The sequence below is a fragment of the Accipiter gentilis genome, chromosome 3, assembly GCF_929443795.1.
Source record: "Accipiter gentilis chromosome 3, bAccGen1.1, whole genome shotgun sequence".
Classification (NCBI taxonomy): domain Eukaryota; kingdom Metazoa; phylum Chordata; class Aves; order Accipitriformes; family Accipitridae; genus Astur; species Astur gentilis.
The window spans coordinates 42,794,368-42,818,333 of NC_064882.1; the positions used below are offsets into that span (position 1 = coordinate 42,794,368).

The 23,966-nt window shown below is 39.3% G+C and overlaps 1 protein-coding gene across 1 annotated transcript in view; it reads right to left on the minus strand.

Moving 5' to 3' along the window:
• The window catches only part of EIF2AK3 (eukaryotic translation initiation factor 2 alpha kinase 3), a 44,619-nt gene that overhangs the window by 4,650 nt on the left and 16,003 nt on the right, over positions 1-23,966 (minus strand). Inside the window, exons 3-15 of the mRNA XM_049834414.1 lie at positions 17,890-18,084; positions 15,863-15,993; positions 13,552-13,786; positions 13,122-13,284; positions 11,664-11,801; positions 11,026-11,148; positions 10,208-10,428; positions 9,749-9,861; positions 8,565-8,687; positions 7,153-7,302; positions 5,367-6,132; positions 670-837; positions 5-106 (exon numbers count right to left, since the gene is read on the minus strand). Of these exons, the coding sequence (XP_049690371.1) occupies positions 5-106; positions 670-837; positions 5,367-6,132; positions 7,153-7,302; positions 8,565-8,687; positions 9,749-9,861; positions 10,208-10,428; positions 11,026-11,148; positions 11,664-11,801; positions 13,122-13,284; positions 13,552-13,786; positions 15,863-15,993; positions 17,890-18,084 (2,628 nt within the window). The remainder of the gene's footprint in view (positions 1-4; positions 107-669; positions 838-5,366; positions 6,133-7,152; positions 7,303-8,564; positions 8,688-9,748; positions 9,862-10,207; positions 10,429-11,025; positions 11,149-11,663; positions 11,802-13,121; positions 13,285-13,551; positions 13,787-15,862; positions 15,994-17,889; positions 18,085-23,966) is intronic.

The following is a 23,966-nucleotide window of genomic DNA, read 5'->3' on the forward strand; positions in this document are numbered from 1 at the left end:
ATACCCTGACTCTCTCCATCTGTGTGCTGAAAGGGTAAAGCAGCTCAAAGAGAATGAGTCCCAGAGAAAAGATATCCACTTTGTGTGAATAGGTGTTCCCACAGATCTGAAAATTCAAAATAAGGGTTAGGTCAATCAAGCTACTCACTGTATGTAATTATGTACAATGTAAACAACGCCCTTTCAAGTCAACATATGGAAGTGATTAGCCCTGTGCAGAGCTGAAAACTACAGGACAGGCACATTGGCAAACTTCATCAAATGAGCATGGCTGAGCAAGGTCCTGAACCTCAGCTCCTCTTTGCAGACACAACTTCAAAGCAAAATGTTTCAACTTCCTTAAACCTCATGCACAACAGCGTGTCCTTGCTCAATTAACTTGAATATTATACAATTATCTTTCTACTACATTAAAAGCATGATAAATAAATGCATCTAAGTACAAATCATTAGCCACTTTTTTGCTACAATAAATATATATATATATATATTAAAAAAATATATTAATTTTGGAATTCAGTTTAGCTCAAAACTCTACTTTGGTGATAAAGAATTTAAGTAACTTGATTGCACCAATTTACTAGAAAGAGTGCCTGATCTTTGAGCTGCTGGGAATTCAAGCATCTTCCAGGCACTGCCAGATACAGCTGTAGAGCAGAGAGCACAAACCTGTTCTGGGCTCATGTAGAGTTTGGTCCCTACTTGTCCTGTGTGCCTGGCATAAGCTGGCATTGGGGTAAGTACTGATTCCTCCTCCTCATCTTGGTCCATAGCAGTTACCAGTCCAAAATCCCCAACCTTTACTATGTCATCCATTGTGAAAAATATATTGGAAGGCTAAGAAAACAAACAGGTGAAAAGAAAAAACACACATAAGTAATAAACAAGTCTCTGTGTTTCAGTAAACACAACACTTTGTTCTAACTCAGATAAACCACGCTGTCAAGGCTAAAAACACTCATTAAACGTAAGGTTAGCAGAACCAGCTAAGAATCTTAGCTCTTCAGGAAAAAGGAATTACTCTTGCATTAAACAGTCTCCCTTCCTGAAACACAAACTGCTCATTTCTTGTCATCCAGTAGAGGTTTACTAGCACTACATAGGTCTGCTGAGTAACGCACGCAAAAGTCAGCAGCTGTTGGGAACAGCACAGCTAAGTTATCCAATTCTCCATCACATGGCAAATTCACACCAGATGCTGGAGTTCTGACTCCTAGTCTTTTTTATTCTAATCTCTGAGTACTAAACTCATTCACCATATTATTAACCAGCACGGAGCACATCATCTTAAGTTATAGATACATCAGAAGTCTGGGAACAAGATCTGCTTTTCAGTTGGTCCTGTGCAGTTTTACTGTGGGAATAGCTGTTTGCATAACAGAATTACAAGTTTATTTTTGACAGAAGCTCAAGAACTTTGCAATTCACAAGAGCAGCACCAGTGGCCATTTGGCTTAACGCTCCTTTTGCTTGTTTGCCATGTACCGCCATCCTCGGCTTAACCTACTAATAAAAGAGGCTGGAACTGAGATGCCCCCTCGCTAAAGGTACCCGTCTCAGATGGTTTTTCAAGAGATTTGCATCTCTTGATAGAATACCTGGCTGATAGAATAGCACACACCAGACGAATGATTATTTCTTTGAAACATAGCCCAGTATAAGCCAGACCAGTAGTATTGTTCCACCTCAGTTACAAAGACAGACAGACACACAGTTTTGGGGGAAGAACAGACTGATCCTGCAAGGGGGAAGAAGCAGCAGGATTATGTACGGGGAAAGGGCTGACGCATGGTAAAGAGGCAGGTGGTGCTGGGCAAGCTCTTCTCAGAGCTCCTGGACCTTCAAGGGTGGGAGAACATGGTCCATGCTTTGTTGACGTAAGTCCTGGAACAGGAGGAAGCAGACAGATAGAGGGCAATATTTTTCCACGAGATTAAAGGACTACAAAGCTGACCTATTTCAAAGTCCACCCGACTTCCTCATTTAAGGACAAACCCACTCTGTGCAAGAGAGAAATAAGACAGAAAAAAGGCTTTTTTTTTTTTTTTTAAAGCAACTGACAGCTCTGAGATAAGCACTACAGAAACAGTTAGTTACAACTTGTTAGTTCCACAGTGCCCACATCCTGCCTCTAAAACTGCCTTCTGAGCCAGGTCTTATCTCCCGCTATATTTTCCTGTAATGAACGTCATGCCCTTTGGAGTCACTGCTCATTTAGTGCACAAAAACTACTACCTTGTAAACCAATGGCGTCTCCAGGCTCTCTCTGAAGCACTTACTTATACGGCACCCACCCTCTGATTGCACACCCACGTTGTCAAAAATCTCTGTATCAGATTTTTAATGCTCAAGGCACAAACGTCTCCATTAGGGATTTGTATCCCATTGCCTTGATCTCCATTCCCCTCCTCCTCCAATAAACATACAAGAAGTCAACAAGATCTGTCTTGCTTTACAGAGCAAAAGGCTTCTTAACGGAAAGTTTTATTTCATGTACTTCTCTGGCTGAAAACAGGCTGTCTCTGAACGGGCTGGTGTATAGTTTCTACAAATTAAGGAGAATGGCCTCTCTGCTATCAGAAACTGTCAGCAAAAATAAGCCATCAAGTCCACATTCGGAAAGAGGAAGTCTAAGGCAGATGCACAGTTTTGATTTAAATCAGAAGAACACAACCACTCTCTAGTTTAGTTATCTTGCCACTTGCACAAAGAAATTTCTCTCCAGATTCTTCAATCAGAATAAGAATTCCCATTTTCTTCACAGATATGAATAAGCAACTCACATCTGGAAGACTACTGTTTAATTCAATTAATGCTGCGAAATGTATCTAAGACTGTTCTTGCAGTTCTATGGAACGCATAATTTCTTTTAAGCTGTCAAGCATGACCGACAACTTATCCTGGGAATAACAATAAATTCACTTCACAGACAGATTTCTGCTTCTGTACTTGATTTTCTCCAAAAGAATTTGAACTGCGACCTATTCACTTGCCTACCCAAATTCCTGCCATCTTGTCATTATGGTATCTCTGATTAGTAGGAGCCTCATCAATGCATCTCAGTGTGCACTGTTGATAGAAAATATTTAAAAGATCTTCTTGAATCTTTTAATATGCATGCATACAAATTTATTTTCACATAGGTCAATGAGTTTTTGCTGGTGCCAATGGGAGCAAGAACTGGCTTCTGCTATCAGGTAGCTCTGCCTCTAGCAAAGAAAACATCTTTGCAGGTTATTTGCTTATTAGTGCTGGCATGAACTTACTGAGTTGCATGACCAGTCTCTTGGACAAATTACAAGATTAGGTGAGATATGTTCCTAGGAGCTTCTGAAAGTTACAGAAAAACATTAAATATATTGGCTGTTGTTTTGACCAGATTAACAGGTAACAGACAAACTTCCAGGATCCAAGAATAACATCTATACACGCATGGGAAGTTTTCTGAAGCAGGAAGTTTTTCGTTCAGGGAGAGCCTTTCCAAGTTGTTTATACCAAGTAAACAAAATGAAATCTCTTTTTCAAATTGCTGCCAATATTGAACTTTTAAGATGTTCCAACAAAACACTACACAATCGCTGATTAAGACTAATACAGCTTTAAGGGAAGATCTACATAAGCTTTACTGAACAGTGATCTCAGTAAAGACTGTAGAGAGTTACAACTGACAGTACTGTTAAGAAAGGTTATTAATTAACATGTCTAGCAACATATTAGTATAGGGATTTAATTACTTTTCTGGTCAGTTTCTCAAGCACTGAAGATTTTTCAGATAACTGGTTCAAGGTAATTGCTTAATGCTGATGGGAAAGAAAATACTTGGATGGGTTCATGAGTTTTTCCAACTTTGACATATCCCTTCAGTGTTACTGAATTTGAGTCCCCTTTTACTGCCACATCTGAGATGGCATTTTCATCTTTTGTTTCTACTGATACCAAATGATTACCATCTGAGAAGCTACAACAATGGTTATAATCATTTCAGTATTTAACTCCATTGAGGTAGGTATTAATGCCTCCTCAAATAAGCAAAGAGAAACAGGAACTGCCTCTCCACTGTTTGGCAAAAGCAATCCATTTCTCAAAGCTTATAATACTAAGACTAATTTCACCTGGGCTCTTTAATTAAATTCTGGTATTTGGTAACACATACTGACACTTCCAGTGCTAAAAGTTCCAGCAATATTAGGCACTAACATAGTATCAGAAGCAAAAATGAAAGAAAAGCTATGAAAAGTTACTCCTGACTTCAGTTAATGTTAAACGCCAGGAGGTGAAAATCACCTTTCCCAGTCTTAACTGTCTGGATGTTATCAGATGTTAAAAAGATTACAAATTCTTCAGAAAGCTACATTGTGATAGTTGGCACTGACTTGGAATTCAACTCCAGGACAGTTTATATTTCAATCCTAGAGGAGTAATAACTTAATTTTTACTTCCTCCAACCAGGAGTAACACCACCGCTCCTAGGCAGTATTGCTATAGAAAGAAGGAAAATACCAGAATTAGAATCATAGAATCATTTAGGTTGGAAAAGACCTTTAATATCATCAATTCCACCCGTAAACTTAACACTGCCAATTATCTGCTTCACTTGAAACTGTAGAACAAGATAGATCCAAAATAGCTTTCTCTGCCACACAGTTCAGCAACGAACAACCCTGTATAAAGAACCTGAATTAAAAATGCTATAAACCAAATGCAACTGATCTGTGCCAGGTACAAGTAGTCTTGCTGTAAGAAAAACTTTAATTGCAATAATGAATGATTAATGTTTATTTCCTGGAGCACTGCACTTCCAGATTATTGTAGATATGTTAACTCAGCTTTTTTAACACCCATGTTGAGGTCACTGATAAGAGACAACTATTTTAGCAGGATTTGTCTCCAGTGCCATATTACTCCATCCCCCCCCCCCCCCCCCAAAAAAAAAAATTTACCTGTATCCACACACTCATGATCTGTCAGTTTGAAGCAGAACTTGACACTGAGCTAAAACAGCCTAGCACTGCTGTATTAGGAGCAGCCAAGTTTGGAATTGCTGATGCTCAAGTTTGCAATGCAGTGGAGGGACAGTTACCCTGTGATGACATTTGAGTCAGTCCATGTGTTTCAGCACCAGACTTTTGCATGATACTTTGGGTACAAATAATTCAAGTTACGATAGCTCCAAAGATAATCTCACAGTACTAAACCAAAAAAAATTTGCCTGTAAGACACAGCCAGTGAGATAACTAACCAGTTACAACCAGAATTTGGAAAGCTCAGGCATTCAGTGATGATCATGCCAATAAATAAATTAAAAAAAAACAACAAAAACCAAAAACAAACCCCAACATTTCCTACAGTAAACTAAGAATACAAACCTTGAGATCCCTGTGCATTAATCCTTTGCTATGCAGAAAGTCAACTGCTTCAGCTATCTGCAGAAATATCTGCAGACACTCTGTCCTTTCCCTCTCCTCTATCATGCATCTTCTGCTCATCCAGTCTTTAAGGTTCTCTTTCCGGCAGAGCTGCATCTGGATGTAAAGATACACCTTTGGAGAGGTGGGCTTGACTTTTTCTGCAGTATTTTTAGAAAGGTCCAGGCTTAAACTTGTTGGCCTTGGTGGAGAAACAGAGAGGGGACTTCCTGAAGCAGACTTCTTGTTATCAGATTCCTTTGTACTTTTTGCCTTTCCCTCAGGAAGACTCTCATCGTGCGAAACATCAACTTTATCCTCCTTACTAGAAGCATTTCCACAACCAGAATCCTCAAACACAATAGAAGAGGAGGTCCCTTCCCTCAGGTGTACAACAGGAGCAGCTGAAGAGCAAATTTCCAAGGAGTGATCCAGCTCATTATTGTTGATAGTACTGTCTTCTACATCACAGCCTGTAAGGACGCTGTCCTGAAGGTTTAATAGCGGATCTTCTGACTGGTTGTCCCTGTTGTCCATGGCAGAAAATTCCAGAGGAGAAAACTGGCTTCCAGACGAATCGGACTGACCACAGGGTATTCCCACAGACCTTACCCTCTCTGATGAAGTGGCAATAACTTCAATGTGCTCCTTTGTAGAAAATGGCTCTGTTCTGATCTTAAATGATGGGACATCCATCGGACTGGGAGAACTGAGTGGCCAATCAGTGCTAGAAGAACAAAATCGAGAGATCAATACTACAGAACTTAATTCCACCAGAAATGCATTTTCAGAAGCCCAGGTTTTAACAACTGCTATCTCTGAGAACTGTGTCATGCCATAATTGTAAATGACTACCCAAGTGTGGGAATCACTAATAACCAGGATTTAGCATCCATTTTTCTTAGCAAGGATGATGTTTTCTCACTGAGACAAGAGTGTTGATAAAAGGAAAATTTAGCAAGCTCTACTGCCTGGATTCCCAATGTGCAATCAGGCTCATCTTCAGCTTGAAAAAATTCAGTCCTTTAGAACATGCATTGCAATAACTATTTAAAGTGCCTTGGAAGAATTACAGCTGTGAAATAGTAATTTGATGCCTGAAATATAAAGGTCGCTCAATTCTAAAAATTGTTAGGCATGTTAAGATGTTATTATGAGACCACTAAATAGTCTTGTATTAGGCCTCATTCTTTAAATGCTAACATACACCCACTTTTTCCTTTCTCCTAACATCATTTAACTCCTTTATCTAATTTTCCATTTTTAATCTACTTCTACCAAGCTTTATAAATTGTCACTCTGATTATCCCTCACATATTCCTGCTGAAATAAATTCATTGAAGCATTGCAGTACTGAATCAGATCCATCTAAACCAAGACAACAAAGAGGAGGAAAGCAGTGGAAAGGAACAAAGAGGACAAAGATGCCAAAGCTTAAAATTGAATCACAGTAGCAATGCTCCAACCTTCCAACCACCCAAAGATTCAATTACAGAAGTTAAATTAAGAAGTACAAGATGTTTCCTAAGTGAAAGAAGGACCTTAACACAACAGAGGACTCAAATCAAAAGACACCACGCACAAGTGTGATACATTTTTACCTTGTTCAATTGAAAAGTTGACAGGCTAAGTTAATAACCATCTCTTTCCTACATAGCCTCTCCATCTTCCTGGATCATCTACCAGTTCTCCCATTCTGTTGATGTACAATCTCAAATTCAGTTGTTAAAAAAAACCCACAAGTTACCTTTCATCTTTTAACCACTGTTCATCCATCTTTTCCTGCCATCTCTCAGGTGGAGCTTCCAGCCACGCGTTAAAATACCGAACAATACCTGGATGCTCAAGTTTAGCTAACGCTTTGACTTCCCGCATCACCTTTTCACGAGCCAGCTCCCTACAATTTGGGGTGAGGAGAACGACAGAGACATGGTCACATAAAGCAACAGCATAGTACAGAAATTTCTGCAAAGGAATTTAATCAAAGCTAGCCCAGTATAAACCAGGCCAGTAGTATTACTCTTCACAACAAAAGACAGATATGTCTTATATTCCCCAGAGTAACTCCTTTAGGTTAGAAGTGTGGAGGAGCAGTACGTGCTCATAACGGCTTAGTATTTAGTTATCCCTTTTCTAATAATTACAGGCAGCAAAACTGAGAAGAAAAGGTTCACCTTGCTCTCAACTGTTTACAAGGATAGAAAAAAGACCACTAACAGCAATATTCTACAGGGATGTAGAAGACACTGACACAAAAGAAGACAGACAGTAATACCTTAGTATTTCTTTTTTAATTGGCATAATGTAAAGGAGACTGCGTAAATACTATCTCCATTCTACGGACAGGAAAGCAGGTAGCCTGGTATGTTATTGAAGTAAATAATCTCTCTTCATATGACCGTAACTGGATCAAATGAAGTCAGATGGTTTTATTTAATGGGTTTGAGTATGCTTGAAAAAGAAGAATTTAGGCTACCTTAAATGTCTGAGCAAAACCTTTAATCTTAAATAGTCACGCTTATTTAACACATTCAAAAAAATAGTAATTCTAGATTTCATAGCTTTACCCCCTCCCTCTACTGGCCTGCCTGTTGCTGTTCTAACTTGAGATTTCCAGAAGCAGTGTCTCCCATCTCCCACTAAAAGGAACTGCTGCAAGCTCTGTGTAGGGTAATTCAGCAGCATGGCTTGACCACCTATGACTGAAAGAAAAGGTAGGGGTTGTGGGACCAGAAAAATGAAACAAATGGACAAATGGAGTCAGAAAAGCTGGTGAAGGAGAGAGAAAAGAAAGAGAAGGTGGAGTAGGAGAGGTAAGGAGAGGAAGGAGAGAGGCAAATTAACAGCGCTACAAATAACTGGTCCTGTTATCAAAGGCTCTATTCATCAAGGAAATCAAAGGAGTTCCCATGTAGCCGCAGCATCCTCACAAGGGTTCTGCTATGCAAGAATTTTAGCCAAGCAGGTCACCCTTCTGCTGCGATTACATATGCCAAATTCTTGATGCCAAAACTAAGTCAGCCCCCCCATTAAAAAGTATGCCATTCATCCTAACGTAGTATCTGGGAAATCAGTTCAGGAACAGATGGTTCAGTGTAGGATGGGATCCCACCATTCAATTCATTACTCCTCCTATATTGCAACAAGCTCATTCATTACCTGTTAGGTAAACGGATACGTTTGATAGCATAGTTGCAGTCATCCACTTTATTTCTGGCTTCAAAAACTACTCCAAAACCTCCACGACCCAGACACTGAATTGGTTCAAAATCTGTCAGGTATCTAGGAGGAAAAGGGCGTGAGGAAGGGACAGAAGAATGGAGGGAGGATAGAGGAGAAAAATGCATTAGTAAAAATTGAAAAATAAAGTCATTTAAAAATAAGGTAATTTATGACTAAGAGTAAAATATTTCTGTACAGGCAAAACACAATGAACAACTCAAAGCGTTTCTTATCTTTTTTCCCTGCTCACCCACTGAGGCAATCAGATGGTTACCTATTTATGAAATGGACAATTGCTGATTATGCAGCGTGTATCACAACCCAGCAGGATCCATTATGCATGCACACAACAAACTGAGGCAGTTTTTCAGAATATCAGGTTGCATGCTTACTGGATCATGGACCTTGAATCTGTAGCCCAAGTTTCTATACCCAAACTAGGTGGTGACATCTAAGTATTTTCTAAGTCATGATTTGCCTTTAACCCCACCCCAAATAACTACTTTTGCAACTAGTCCCTCTAAGCATCCCTTCTGAAACATCAGTGTTCTTAAATCTCACTATCTTACTCTTTCTCATTTTAAATACTCTAGTTCTTACTTTCAGTGAGTTACAAATGTACAGGAAATAGTCACATTTTCTTCAAAGTATCATGACATGGCCCTACACACCCTTCTGTCTTAACCAACTCCTTCGTAACAGCAACAAAACTTTGTTCCAAATATAGTCTGCTTTTTCTGCAGAGTATATAAAACATCATCAGTTTCCATCTGCAATTGTCTTTCTCTGCTTTAATCCATAAACACAAAAACAGAGGGAGTAAAGACTGATTGAGACCTTCGAGAATCAATCTTCCATTTCACATATCAGCAGGCAATACGAGAGCAACGTTCCTGATCACAGGTATCCTGTAGACTCTCCAAGACTGCTTAGACTAATTGTAACGGCAATCTCCCATCAGTAATGGGGTGACAGGGTTATTTGTGTCAGTTGCCGATTATCCTGTGAAATCAGAGGACTAGGACAGGTAAGAACAAGTGAACACCTACTTTTTCCTCCAGATAGTATTAGTTGTCACACTGACTGAAAACCCTATACATGTTGTGTTGAACTGAGCTCACCTTGACACGTATCCAGAGTTCTTGACATCACTCCAGCTGCTGTCTTTAACATCTCCACAGGTGGGCTCATATTTACTATCAGTCTGACACTGTGTTTCAGATTCCTTCCGCAGCTAACAAAGGTTACCAAAACAAGAACAAAAACCAACCAAACAAAAAAATTCAGCTCCTTGAGTACTTGAGACCAGTTTGTAACCCTAGATATGACATTCAATAATTTCAGTGTAAATATCTCCAAAGACGTCAGATAAGGTTGAAGCAGTCTAATCTGCTTGCCGAAGCAGTCAAGCAAATTGTACATGGCAGCTGACAGCCTTCACGGATAGATTAAAGAATAAATTTAGACTTTTGATTTTGTTATCTCATTAGTTATTAACTTATTAATACTACTCATTGCAGACTCAAAACCAAAAGAAAAAGCTAGAATAATACCTTCTATATTCAGAAAAAAATACTTACTCTGCTGTAAGGATGGGGATGGAAGAGTTTGCGTACTATAAAAGTTGTGGCCACAATGCAAAATACAATGGTGCCAACAATTTCTTTCCACCAGTGAAGCAGAAGAACAGGATCTTTTTTGCGAATGTTTTTGTAATTTGTATCATCAAAAAATCTGACAGTGATCTGGGTGCTACGTTTATTTCTCTCTCTCTTGTAGTAGGGTAAGTAATAACCATTATCTGTGTATAAAAGACAGAAAGAGGGCATAGGTTTATTTGCAGGTAATTACAAAACAATTTTGTCTTCTCATTAATAGGTTTCCTCAAGAGACACATGGTATTTTTGTTTGCATGCCCCATGATTTTAAACGGCACATAAGCAAATTCAGTTAATCAATGTTGTGGACTCCATGGCAGCTAGGCCTCCCATCAAAGTTTACTACTCCAGAAGGCCTGACCACTGATAGCTTTAAACCAGAGTATCTTCCATATGGAAAACTTTATACCTCCAGGCTGAGACTCTAGCACTGTTAGCAAATTCTGAAAAAAATAATTCACAAGCTTTTTCCTCTCGGACCAACTATCAGTGGCAATGGCAGTACACACAATACCTCTGCAGTAGGAATTTCTGGCACTCAGAAGTGCTTTGTGTGGCACTAATTGTACATACACCGCAATTTGGAAATCCTAGTTTGGGCAATAATTTCCCAGTTCATTAAATGTTAAAAAAATACACATATTTAAGATCAAACATATGGCCATTTATTGAATTTCACAGATAATAAATGGGCAAACCTGGCTATTTGAAACAGTTCAAAATTTGGAACTTCCACCTACCATATGGATACTGCAGAACTGAAAGTGCTCCATTACTGTATTCTTCATGAGAATACTTGTCATTGCTGAGACACTTATCAAACTCATCAGACCCCACCAACACTGGAGTCCTGGAAGGAGAATCTAAGCATACAAATGACACAATTTTCTGAGCTGAATTGTTATAGAAATTCTGTTCTTGTATTAATTTAATGAGAACTCCAATTACATAATCTTAGAAAACGTCTCTTGGACCAGATCATGAGAACCAAAATTAATCCAAGGAACCATTAAGAAGGGTATTTTAAGGTAACAGTTACTTAACACCTCTCCCCCTTGCCAAAATACTAGTTTTGGACAAGTCAATTCACTCATATTCACATCACTGCAAAAAAACCTACTTCTTTTTGTTGAAAAATTTGATTTAGAACACCCAACACTTCATTACTAAAAAAGACCCTGTCAAATCCATACTAAAAGAAAGCAGACATTAAACATTTAATTAGAAAAAAATTAAACTATTAATAAAGCACAGAGATAGTTCCTGAACTGGTTTACAGCTGGAAGCATTTGACTAGTTTGGAACATATTGGAAATCAGAAAGATATCCTGTCTTTTCAGAGCTAAGACAGTAAATGAAACTCTGAATTGTTACTTACGGATTAAAGGTTTCCATTTGATTTTGGGGAGAGGAATAATTGCATTATCATTCCTGGATTCCAGAGCCTTTGGGTTGGTTGGGAATTTCTCAGAAATTCTGACTGATGACTGAAGATACAACTGGCCCCTGTACATACCTAAGTAATGAACCAGAGAGCATATTAGTCTTAAGATCTCATTCTCTTCACTCCTGAATAAAATTGCCCAGTTAAAATACATGGTTAAAAACATTTCCGAAAATGTTTCTTTATATTCTAAGAATCTGAGATACTGATTCTGACTGCTAGGCTGGACAAATTCCAGTAATATGTTCCCTCTGTTCTAGAAAAGCAAGACACCAGGACATCTCATTTTCACTGTTGGAGAGCTGGTGCTACAGAAAAATGCCAGCAGTTTTTAAGAGCTATAAAGAGCTTGGGCTTTGCATAGGTAAGACTTCTTTCAAACTTCCTACCCTTGTTAACGCTGGTACAGATTACTCCTCAACAGCCATTACCAGGAAGGCTGGAACAATCTGGCTTCTTCCTATTGTTATACTTTATCTGTGTAACCACTAACAGGAAAGCTACAAGGTGTAAAGACTTCTAGAAAAAGGCTAAGGCAAACAAAGTCTTAGAAAACCAAAGCATGTTTACCTCCCAGAGACAGCTGAGAGGAAGAAGGACCTGGGACCACTCTTTCAAATTGTCACAAACCACATCAAATGAATTCTGACAGCTGGATGAAAACTTAGTCACATAAAATCTTAACTGAAATTTCTTCATGGTAAGTTAACATAATCAGTGTAGAGGAAAAAATGAATGAAACAAATTAGCGTGCTTGGAGGGAGATCCTGCTTATTGCTTACAGAGCAGTAAGACTGCCTTGTTAACTATAAACCTATCTTTAAAAGTTTCAAGACTTTCAATCATCTCCAATGTACTGAAACTACAAAGCAGTGAATGTTTCAGAATCAAAATGGGAAAGATTTATGGTTTTGAAATGTTTTGGTTTTGAAAAAGAAAAAAAAAAGAAAGAAAAAAAAAATCAATCTTTTAACTATCACTGTTTAGGCTAAACAGTCATAGATACTAAATTCTGCCATAGCCAAAGGCATGCCATACCTTCTGTAATTGTCAGAATTTCCAAGATGGGTACACAGAACTCTAACTGTGAATGACAACAGCAAAGATGACCAGAGCAGGCTAGAAGAGATGAGAACATATCTCTACCTTTTGAAGTCTTTAAATCAAGTCAAGGTGCCTTTTTAGGATATATGTTATTGAAGCCTCAATTTTGGGGCTTTATAAAGCAATGTGGGTTGAATTTAACAGCTTTCATTATGCAGAATATCAGACTGGACATGTTACAGCAACTCTTAATTGTAATCTAGCAGTACAGAAAGATCTGCTTTATTACGACCTCCACAGAGAAAAGAATAACATTTACTACAGAAAATGCTGCAGTCAGTGTCTCACCCAAATAGACACTGGATTCTGTGGCCCCTCTGGCAGCTTCCACAAGATCTTCCTCATCTTCCAATACTTCATTGTTTGCAGTGTAACTTGTGTCATCAAAGAGACTGATTGGAATTACTTTGCCATCCTTAACCAGCCATGCAGAAGCAATTGGAGTGCAAAACTGAAGAAAAGAGAGGTAACTGGAAAATTAATGTTGTATTAACTAGATATTATGTAAGAATAATGCTAAACAATGTGCTTAAATTCCTTGGGTTAGTTTTTGTAACAGATGTAGCAGCTCAAAGTCAGAACTTCAGTCAAAAAAAATTACAAGCAGATGTGTGCTTCTTTACAAAGACAGCACCTGAAACCCAAGATGAAAGAGCTCATCTATGATGCTGCAAAACTTCTACTTTTGTAACATTTAATATTCTGTCTTTTCCCCTACCTGGTATTCCCATTCCAGATGTCCTCCTTGTTTGTTAAAAGCCATCACCTTCCAATCAGCTACTGAGACCTTTATCACTGTATCTTTCATCATGGCTTCCTGCTCATCCACATCTGAAATAATTTTTGTTTCTTCCTTGTTCATATTTGATTTAAAATTGCTCTCAATATATCCTGCTCTAGTTTCAATATCTGGAACATAGCGCAGCTCAAAGTGACCAACGCTGAAATTCCACCTTAAAGAAAAAGAGAAAAACTTTATAGAAACAACTTACATATTCCAAGGAAGTCCCAAATCCCTTGTCCAGAAGATTCTTAAATTGAATTACCTATATTTGGCCCACATTTTCACAGTAAACTCTCAGATTGTCAGATGAACACAACTGTACCAGGAGGGGGAGTGCTACACCAGAATACAAACCAAACAAGCTGAGAAATCTTATCCAACATGATGATGGGCGAGTTGAGAAAACAACTGGTGAGGTAGGACCAATGGCATTAGAGGTTTAGTATATGGAAAGGACAATTAAAATCATCAAGTAGTACAGCTGGGTCTGTTTAGTAGGAAAACGTTATTTAGCTGATGAAAGCAACAAGTATAAAGCATTTAGGAAGTAGCATTCTACACAAGACATGTATCTCTTCATTAATAAAGTGGATTTAATTTGAAACCTTAGGTTTTTCAAGCTGAGGGAGGGGCAATGCCTTCCCCCCCCCTTTTTTTTTTAATCCCACACACAACCTAACACAGGATTTCTTTGACTGGTACTTCATGAAACCAGGACTGCTCATGTACCATAGGTTAACACCGAAAAAAGACAACTGAATAAGTAACACAGAGTTGTCTTGCAGAGCCAAAAGCTCTTTAATTTTTGTAAACCAACAAATTAGGGCAGAAACTGAAAATCATTTTCAGAAAGAGCAAGAATAATTATTTTCCTTTTTCCATGATATAGACCAGTGCTGTAGAGAAGATACAGATGGGAAAGGATTGCAAGTTTGTGTCTCCAACAGCAAGAAGGGGGAAAACATTTCCTGAGCAGTATGTTTGGTACCCAAAGTTTCTTAGGACCAGTCTGGCAACCACCAGGAGCCCAAACTGTCTCCTTAAAGAATTTACAACCTTATGGTAAAAATTTGGCATATTTTATACAGTCAGTTGATCTATTAAAAATTTTTCTTTCTCTGGATTAAAAACCCAGATCTATCCTATAAACTCTGCAGCAGCCATACCACGTCAGCAGGAAAGCACCTCTGTTTCTGACTACAAAGACAGGAAGATTCTGGTGCACAAGATGCCACACTATATTTTTGAAAGAGATGTATGAAGGAAAAAGTATGTTTTTATGACATACCTCTCCCTGCCAGTATCAGTCTCCAAGAACTGCGGAACCCAAGATTTCTCTTTTCAGACATCTGATCTGCTAATCTATTGGAGTTCTAATTAGGTTCCCTCTGCTAGACTACGGATGCACAACCTGTCAAATCCTGCTGCAAACAGAAGAGGGAGCAGGGGAACAGGAAATAACTAGTTCTCCACTAAATTGTTGGGCAGTTATTGTATCTATGTATGGCAACCAGCCTTTTAGACTCGTATTTTATGAAGTGGGAGTTGTTTGGGGTTTTTTTAGTACAATACATGTCTGTGTTTTTACAGAAATCTCGATGTATTAAAACTTCAATGTGACAGCATTAGGAAAGTCACAGACTGAACCAGTTTCTACAGCTTGTAAAGAACAGACCACCTACGTTATGAAATGAACAAAGTAGATTTAAGAATGGGACTTTTAAAAAAATAAGACTGAAGACGTTTTAAAATATCAACTTAAAATGAAAGCTAAAGACATCAAGTATGAAAAAAACAGTGACAGTTACCATGAGTAGGTAAAGAACTTAAAAGTGAATCAGTAGGTCATAAGAAGACTTTTAAACTGTCTCCTTTTGTACAAAAATCAACAGTTGGAACAAACATTAGTGACATTTGCCTTGTGCAGTAGAGCAGTGACAAACTCTTTTGACGTATGCAAGGACAAGGAAAACAATTTTCATTTGATTTAGAGGGAATACATATGTGCACATCTTTTCTGTCTAAACATCTATAAAACTGAAGTTCAAGACATTTTTCAAAAGCAATGAAGAGCAAAGCGGTTAGATCCTAGCCAACAGCCTGGTGCATTCCTTTAGTTAACAATCTAAACTCCCTTGTGCAATTCCTAGACTAACTAGAGTAAAAAAGAAGGTAAAACCCTTAAAATGTTACGTATTAAGAACTTATCTCTATTGGATTGTTTCTGAACAATTCTTATGCTTACTTTTCATTGCCACTGCGTGGTCCAACAGCACGGACTGTTTTCTGGGTTCGGTGTAATAGGAGTGTCTCTTCCTGCTCTGTTTCATCGTCATCCCACCGGCGACAGCCCATAGCTGAGCAGATGTACTTCACCTAAGGGACAAGGCAAGAGACTTGCACATGCTTTGAAGTTCTGAAGAACTTCAAGACAAACAAATGTAATCAACAGCAATATTCAAAGCTAACAATCCTTACAACGTATTTTTGGCTCACAGGCTATTTGGAGGTCTGTGATTTTAGATACTCAACTTGAGGGATGTTGAAAAGCCTGGTTTAAGAGATAAGGACTTTTCAGAACTCGAATTTTCAAAAGATTCTAGTAAGTCTACAGTTTGGGCTATTTTTACTACCTTTTGACTGTATTTTGCATGTATGCCTACTTCTAACAGAAAGAAATCTTAACTCTCTCTTTTCCCACCATTTCTATGGACATCAAGAGAACATTCCTACAAGACCCACAGCATAATTCTGCTTTCATGCCACATTTGTCTCAGCATAACTCTATTAGCTTCAAGTGAAGTACTATTGATTTATATAAAATAGTTCAGAGCCTTACACCTTTGCCTTGTCAGCTATTAAAGGGGAAAGAAGACCTTATTTAACTCTCACAGTGACACAGACTTTGCAAGAGTCCCAATGTTGAACAGAATTTGTATTATATGGGCAACTGTATTTTGAAAAGGAAGTTGAACACACTTTCAGAAAGTCTGAATCAACATCATACTGCCAAAGACAACAGACTGCCCAAACTCTTAACGAGGAAGAGTAAGGCACTATTTCCTGTATGAAGCACCTCTGCTACTGTGAGCATAAGCCAGGAATCAAAGCAGAAACCGAAATTTCCACTTCTTGAACACTGGGGGAGGAGCAGTCTGTTGGTTCATAGTGCCCTCTGCTATCAATGAGGAAATCAAAATGATTTCATCAACTCTTGTTTTGGATCTATGCTCTTTATGACTACTGACTACTCTACACCGTGCCATAGAAGTGTTCTACATTAAAATGCATGGTCAAAATGAAAAACCTGATTTTGTGGAAAACAAACATTGGAAGTTTAAAGTTCTGAAACTTTTTAAACTCGTTTTGAAATACAAATTTATTTGAAATTTAGCAAATGTCTGTTCTTCACTACACAAAGTTTCTACCAGCATTTTAATGACATCTGACACTAACGAGGGGGAAAGAGATGTCAATTCTAGGACTCTGAATAATGCAATTAATTCCTGTTCTTTTTCTAGCCTTTTCAAAATATACAACTTTTAACCAATGGATTTTGGAAGAAAAATACATTCTGAACTAGTCAGGTAGCAAGTAGTTTTCAACTTAACTTTTGGAGATAGTAAACTCACTGAAAACAACTACAAGTCTTAACTTTTGCATATGTTGAATGTTTTTCTTGTTTTCAACCAGCTATCTCTCATTACTTCTGAAAAATCTGAAATTGTGAAAAAAGTGTGTCACCTAAAGCCTTCTTTGATATGCAGTAAGCTGAACAGCAAAGTTCAAGCAGAGCTATATGATCAAGCTGTATGATCACTCCTCTCCCAGCTCAGTAGAGAAAGGGGTCATCCCTCTTTCCCCCCCCTCACTCACCTCTGGTCACAACCGCCCCGTCCCTTCCCTTATGCTATCTCTGGCACTCCCCAACCCCTTGCTGAGCTGGCTACAGCTAACCCAGCACAAAACTAACCCAATAAAAAGTGAACAGTTTTCTGTTGGGTTAGCAAGTAAAGCCAGCACAGGGGATACAGCAGGAGTTCACAGGCAGGAGAAAACTGCAGTGGGGGCTCAGCCATACCATCTAAAACTGCACCAGCTGTTAGCCTTACTCCAGCCCGCTGCAGCTGTTGCCCAGAGAACCAAGATTCTGCTCTTTTATGCCACGCAGTTGTACACTTGAGCTGTACTGCAGTTTCAATCTCAAGAGCAACCTATTTGCAAGACAGTGCTTGAAACACACACCCCGAAGGCAACTTTTCAGGCTCTTACCTTCCCTGAGTATGAGCTCAGCCCATAGGTCGTCAAAGACTTTCCCCCAACTAAGACAACGTCCTCGCCAAATTTGTAGGATGACTCAAGAAGAGATTCAACTGTGAAAGGAACCGCTTCCATGCTCTCTCGATCCCGATCCCACTGGAAAAGGTCCCCATCCAAGGAAGGGATTATCATCTTATTTCCAAATACCTAAAATAATTGAATTGAAGGTTAGCTACCATTTAACCACAATTTTATCAAAACACACAGATCACAAATGGAAACAGAAATGCTGTATAAACAAGTACAGTGCATTATATTCCAGTATCCTATTTTATGGTTTTGTATCCCAGAGCCTTATTTTTCAAAGTTATACTGAAGACAGAAAACTTTCAGGCATTCAGATCAAATCCATATTTCAGTACTCTTAACTAAAAAACAGTTCAGCGTGTGACACTTCTTCCACTTTAAGCAAAATATTTTAAAGCTCAATCAGTTGATAGATTAGTATTAATCCAAACTGTAGAAAATATAATACTGGGAGAAGCATTCTTGAAGAGACAGTCACTGGTTAAAGTGCAAGTTTTGCAGATTATTTGTGTAGTTTCAAGACAGTGACATTGTAGGTAAAGTTCTACTTCATTGGTTTTTTTTCCTGGAGCTAGTTTACTGCTAAACACAGAATCAATCACTCTCTCTAGATCAGAAGACTGAATTTGGTTTTAAAAGAAAAGCTGAGGCTCTTTTGCAATTAGTGACTACTCCAGAACATCTACCGTCCTGTAAAGCAGAGAGCGCAATTATCACTGAGATCAGAGCTCATATTTCACCTTTGCCTTCCCAGACAGTTAAATCTAACTTCTCCCCCCCAGAATTTCTTATGTTTTAGTATACCATTCCTTTAAAATTTGCCTGGCTTTTTCTTTAAACACACAAGTCAAAAAAAAAAGTCTTCACCAGGATATGGCATTTCATCCATTAACACTGAGATTTTCAAGGAGATCCTAGTTCGGAAGTATGAGTCATTGTCAATGAGTACTAAGGGACTTATTAAGAAACTCATTATCAGCATGATAGACCATAACTAATACTGTGGAGCCACAGTGGCTGTGCCCATCAAGAACAGTGAGAAACCATAGTCCACATAATCTTAGCTTTTGAGGATATGGATTAACATGGAAGATTTTAAAGCGTTTTCAGAACCTCTGTTCATTTGGGCAGTATCCTACAACATAATTACATTAAATTCAGACACTTTACACATTAGGATTTAAAGACTACTTCTGGTACATGTATATTAGTCACTTCAAACAAAGTATTCCTGCTCAGACTCCAAGGCACAGATGTGTATTACGAAGCCACACAAAAGATCCAGAAGGTTTCTGGTTATTATTTCTGGAACCGCTGTGAGGATCTGAAACCACTTCTCCTTCATGATTAAAATTCTCTATAACATGAGACATTTTATTCTTACTAATTGGGTCACAGACAAGGAAACAGCATTAAGCAAAACGGATTCACCTAAACAGGAAGGGAAAGACAGATCTTGTAAATGCGTGCATGTCATGACTGTTTGACACACCTCATTCAAAGAGAAAATTTAGGTGAGTTACCCAACAATGCTGGTGACTTATTTAAGATCCCTAAAGGATCCAACACTGATGCTTTCTGGCTTTGAAAAGCCTCATGATGACTGACAATTAAAATAAAAACTCCTCTCAGGAGCACAACGTGTAATTGAAGGGATGATAAAAGTAAATAGCCGAGAGTAGCTGTGAAGGTGCTTTACAAAGCAAAATGAGGTATGTTCTTTCCCTCCCAGATATTCACCTTATGGCAAAACAGGCCAAATGTCGTGGAAGAAACATTGCATGAGATCTGTGATGCACGAGAAATGTTGCATTATGGCCTACCGTTGGGCAAGAAAAATACACACACACACAGGTCTATACATATGCTTACGAAAATAAACTAACAAAAAAGCAAAGAATTTTGCAAGGAGGGGTCATTTGTAGAAATCACCTGATCAGTGGAAAAATAAAGCAAATAAGGTTTACATAAACATTCATTTTCAAGAGCAGCCTTGTGATCTTGAGAAACAAAGGCATGCAGATTTTGGAAAACACCTTTTTAAAAACAAAAGATGCCAGTGCCAAAGTTGCAGCTGTAACCACGTTAGAGTATCTTGTTAAAACATTCAGCACAGAAAAGTAACATCATAAAACGTTTTTGTAATATATAATTTCAGAAATGCATAATAGTTTTGATGACAACTTTTAGACTGTGCAGCTGTTACTTTGCATTAATAAATCTTCTCTAAGTTTTCTTCCTGCACGTGGTCCAGATACCTGTGAGTAGTTTGGAGGCCCACGCTCACCTCCAGCAATATGAGATATTCCATACATAAATAAGAATGAACAGCAAAGGTTCTTTTTACAAGCAGTTTTCCAAGTATACAAAAGCCAAACCAGCTCCTGTACTACTGTTTCAGCACACAGAGCCCAAGCCCGGCAAACCTAGCCAACAACAGACTTCAAGTCAGATCCTGAAGAAATGCTACTGGCCGTCAGTCAGCTGAATTCATTGAATAGCACGATCAAACTAGATGTGTGCCACTGGTAGCTAGACAGCCACTTGCAAGTTCAGACTTTCAGATACGCTTGCTGGAATCCACAACCTCAATGGCTTTGTAACGCAGCATGCTCCAAGGGCTGCAGACCACCCCATCGGTTTGCGAATAGAGGCGGCAGCGGTGCAAACTGCCCAGGAATCACTGCTGAGCGAGGAAGACTCTCGGTGGGTAACTCTGCAAGCTCTGGGGACAGCGTGACACACGTCACCTTAAGTGTTTCCCTTGTCCTGAAGCTCTTGCTCCAGGGCCTGAGAAGGAAATTTTCCACTAGCAAACAACAGGCAAAACGTTGGCCATTTCTGGGAACCACACACCCAAATTCCCAACACGCATGAAGCTCACTCAGCAACACGCACTTGTATACTCCCAAGATACGGGTCAAATCAGGTCATGGCTTGTGTGCCTTCAAAAATTCCCTGACAGTGGGGCACTGTCTGCTCATCTGTTAAAACCTCAGTCCCCATAAGCTGCAGAGGACAGACGAGACTGTTTCGGTCATCTCTGCTGATCACCTGCCCGTGCTCCCAACCTTGAGGGTGCCTACAGGAGCAGCACAACCTGCGTGACATTGGGAAAGAAAGGCTGAGAAAAGACACAACTGCTGCTGGTGAACACATCAGGAAAGGCAGCACAGGCAGCAGAAAGAGCTGTTGCATTGAAGGACAATGCCAGAATACGAGCAGATGGGGTTAAACTGACCGTAAGTAAGTGCAAGCCAGACATTTAGGCTACTTATCATCACAAATGTGGTATTTCACAACAGAAGCTGAGAAGAGAGGGGGGAAAAAAAAATCACCTTCTTTTAAGATGAATCTATCTATAAATGGGACTACATGACATAGTGCTGACAAGGGACTGCACCCGATTACCACAAAGGTCGTCTTTTACTAAAATACCTTTGTTTGAAGAATGGGGCAGGTATGCAAACGTGCATACTTGCAGGTGCCCACATACACATGTAACAAAAGGCGTTTGTGTCCACTTGCGCTGACATCTTTTAAAAGAGCAGTTTAGCCAGAGGCTTTAGAAGGACATTAATAATAACAACTCCTATACAAGTTATGCAGCTCATTCTCTAGTACCTCAGTAGCAGCAAAGGGACTTTCCTTGAAAGTACTAGCAACGAGCATCGGCATGCAGCTCAGGTAAAGGAATGACATCACCCTGTATCTCAAAAGCATTACCTCATCTCCTAATCCAAGGAGTGAGTCACCCAGGCAGTCAGCTGCAAATCTCTTGGCACAGAAAATGTAGGTTACCACGATGCACTTACACATTCCTCTGATCTGTCAATGTAAATAGCTATTTGTTCAGCTTCACTGGTCAGCAATATGGCACATAATTGTTAAGTGGCTTGTCTTTCAGAAGTAACACTTAAAAAAACCCCCCACATTAACTATCGAGCCCTAAATGAGACGCTGCTCTTTTGCTCATTAAGAGTTTGAAGCTGAAGTTCTCCATTGGTTCGGCGCAGGGTGCCGCAGCCCTATCAGCAGCGCTGGCTGCTCAATCTCCAGGCCGACGGGTGAGGTAATGCAGTTTCTAAAAAGCCTTCACAAAAAAGCAAAAAAGCATAACGATCCGAAATGGCATACGCTACCAGGGAATTTGCTGTCTAGACTCTTTACTGGAAAGGAGGGCACTGCACACGAGGTTCCACGGCAGGTTGATCGGTGCAGGAAGAAAGCTGCTGATTTGTAGCAGTGGAGAAAAGAAAAAAAGAAAGAAAGAAAATATCGTGTAAACAGAGATCAAAACAAGCTGAAGTACTAAAGCTTCCATGATCTGTTTAACAGTAAGTGTGACATTCATTTCCCATGCCTAACACTCTTTATCACAAGAAGCAAAAATCAAGCCTGCTCACATGCAGGCACATCTGAGACAAGTCTGGTGCCAAAACAGTCAATATTACCATTTTCAGATGGGCTGGACTTTCCAATAACTCTGAAGAAATAACTAAGCACAGGTAAAATCTTTTCCTTAGAACAGGAAATGTTATGTCTTTCTGTTTTTCTAACACTTCAGCTTCTGCTTTTCAAACCTTACTCTTACCATAAACTGCAAGAGTTTAATTCCAGTTACTAATTAACTAAGACTAACCTATATAATCTTAAACGTTACTGGTAACAATTTTTTTTCCTCTACAGTTATCTCTACAATAGGATCACTGTAACAAAAAAGATCAAAGCCAACATCAGGCATGTTCTTAAGAAAGCTACTTCTCAGCAAGAACTATGTCTTTTAAGCCCCTCTAAAATTAATCTAGGTAACATATTAAAAGCCACATGCAGCAGCTTCACTCTAAAGGGTAGAAACAAGAGTCTACACAAACAAATCTGGGAAAGAGAAAGCAATCATTATATGTTCCACTTTTTTTTTAATTCATAGGTGTACAGTAATACAGGTATCCATATTATAAATGTTCACAGTATTTTCAGGAGAGATATACATCTCTCTAAACACACACACACTGGGCAAGGTCTTGAGATGTCCCTAGTTCAGGCTAATCTGGAACTGATTTATTGTCTGCTCTTTTTTGGTATGCATGCAGGGAGCTATCGCTGGTTTATGACTTCCTTCCAGTATAAGAGGTTATTTCTCCTCTTCAGCTTGGATTTCAGGATGTCAATTCATCTGTTTTCCCTTTACCTACCTGCAGAAATCCTGAAGCACAGAGCACTACAAGGATGACAGCATGCTGTTCGCAACAGGCAAACCCTAATCAAACAGGAGTACACTGGGATGAAGGGGCCAGCTAGAGTCTAAAGAGATGTTTTTCTTGAAACTTTCTGCAAGGCGCACAACATCACCGCTTCCTTAAGAAGAGAACAAAGACCCAGGCACTAGTACAATCTTTTGAAAAACAAAGGCTGTTGAGCTAAGCTACTCCACTGCCTAAAGCACTGGTAAAAGAGCAAAGTATTCTTCAGAGCATACAGTGCTGTTTAACCAGCCAAGGAAGAAGAAAATTGACTGCAAAGCGGAGTCCATGATTTACATCAGTAAAATGACCTTCTTAGACATGTTCAAGGGCAATGAGGAAGCTGAAGCAGGAAATACCAACAGACAGGTGGTTGTTTTGTCTAGAAAAACTTTCCTTCTTGTGAATGCCATCACTTCTGATCTCGGCACTACACTTGTTTACAAAGCGCGTACCTGCTCCTGACCACCTCCTGTTTCCATTAACCAGCGTCAGTGCCCAGACCATCTCCGAGACCAGGACCGTGAGAAAGGCTGCACTTGGACATCTGATGAATCAGTATTTTACGGAGCAGTTTATGGAGGCAGGATTACATGGCCTTCCTCCTCTGAAGAGGTAAGAGCCAGCCTGTGCCAGGGCGGCACATCAGAGAAGCCATGGAAATAGGTTTCATCTCAGCTGGGGTGTGACAGACCCAAAGGGCACACCAGCTCTGCACAGCAACAGAGGGTGGATGTTTCTCAGACCTCACAATGACTT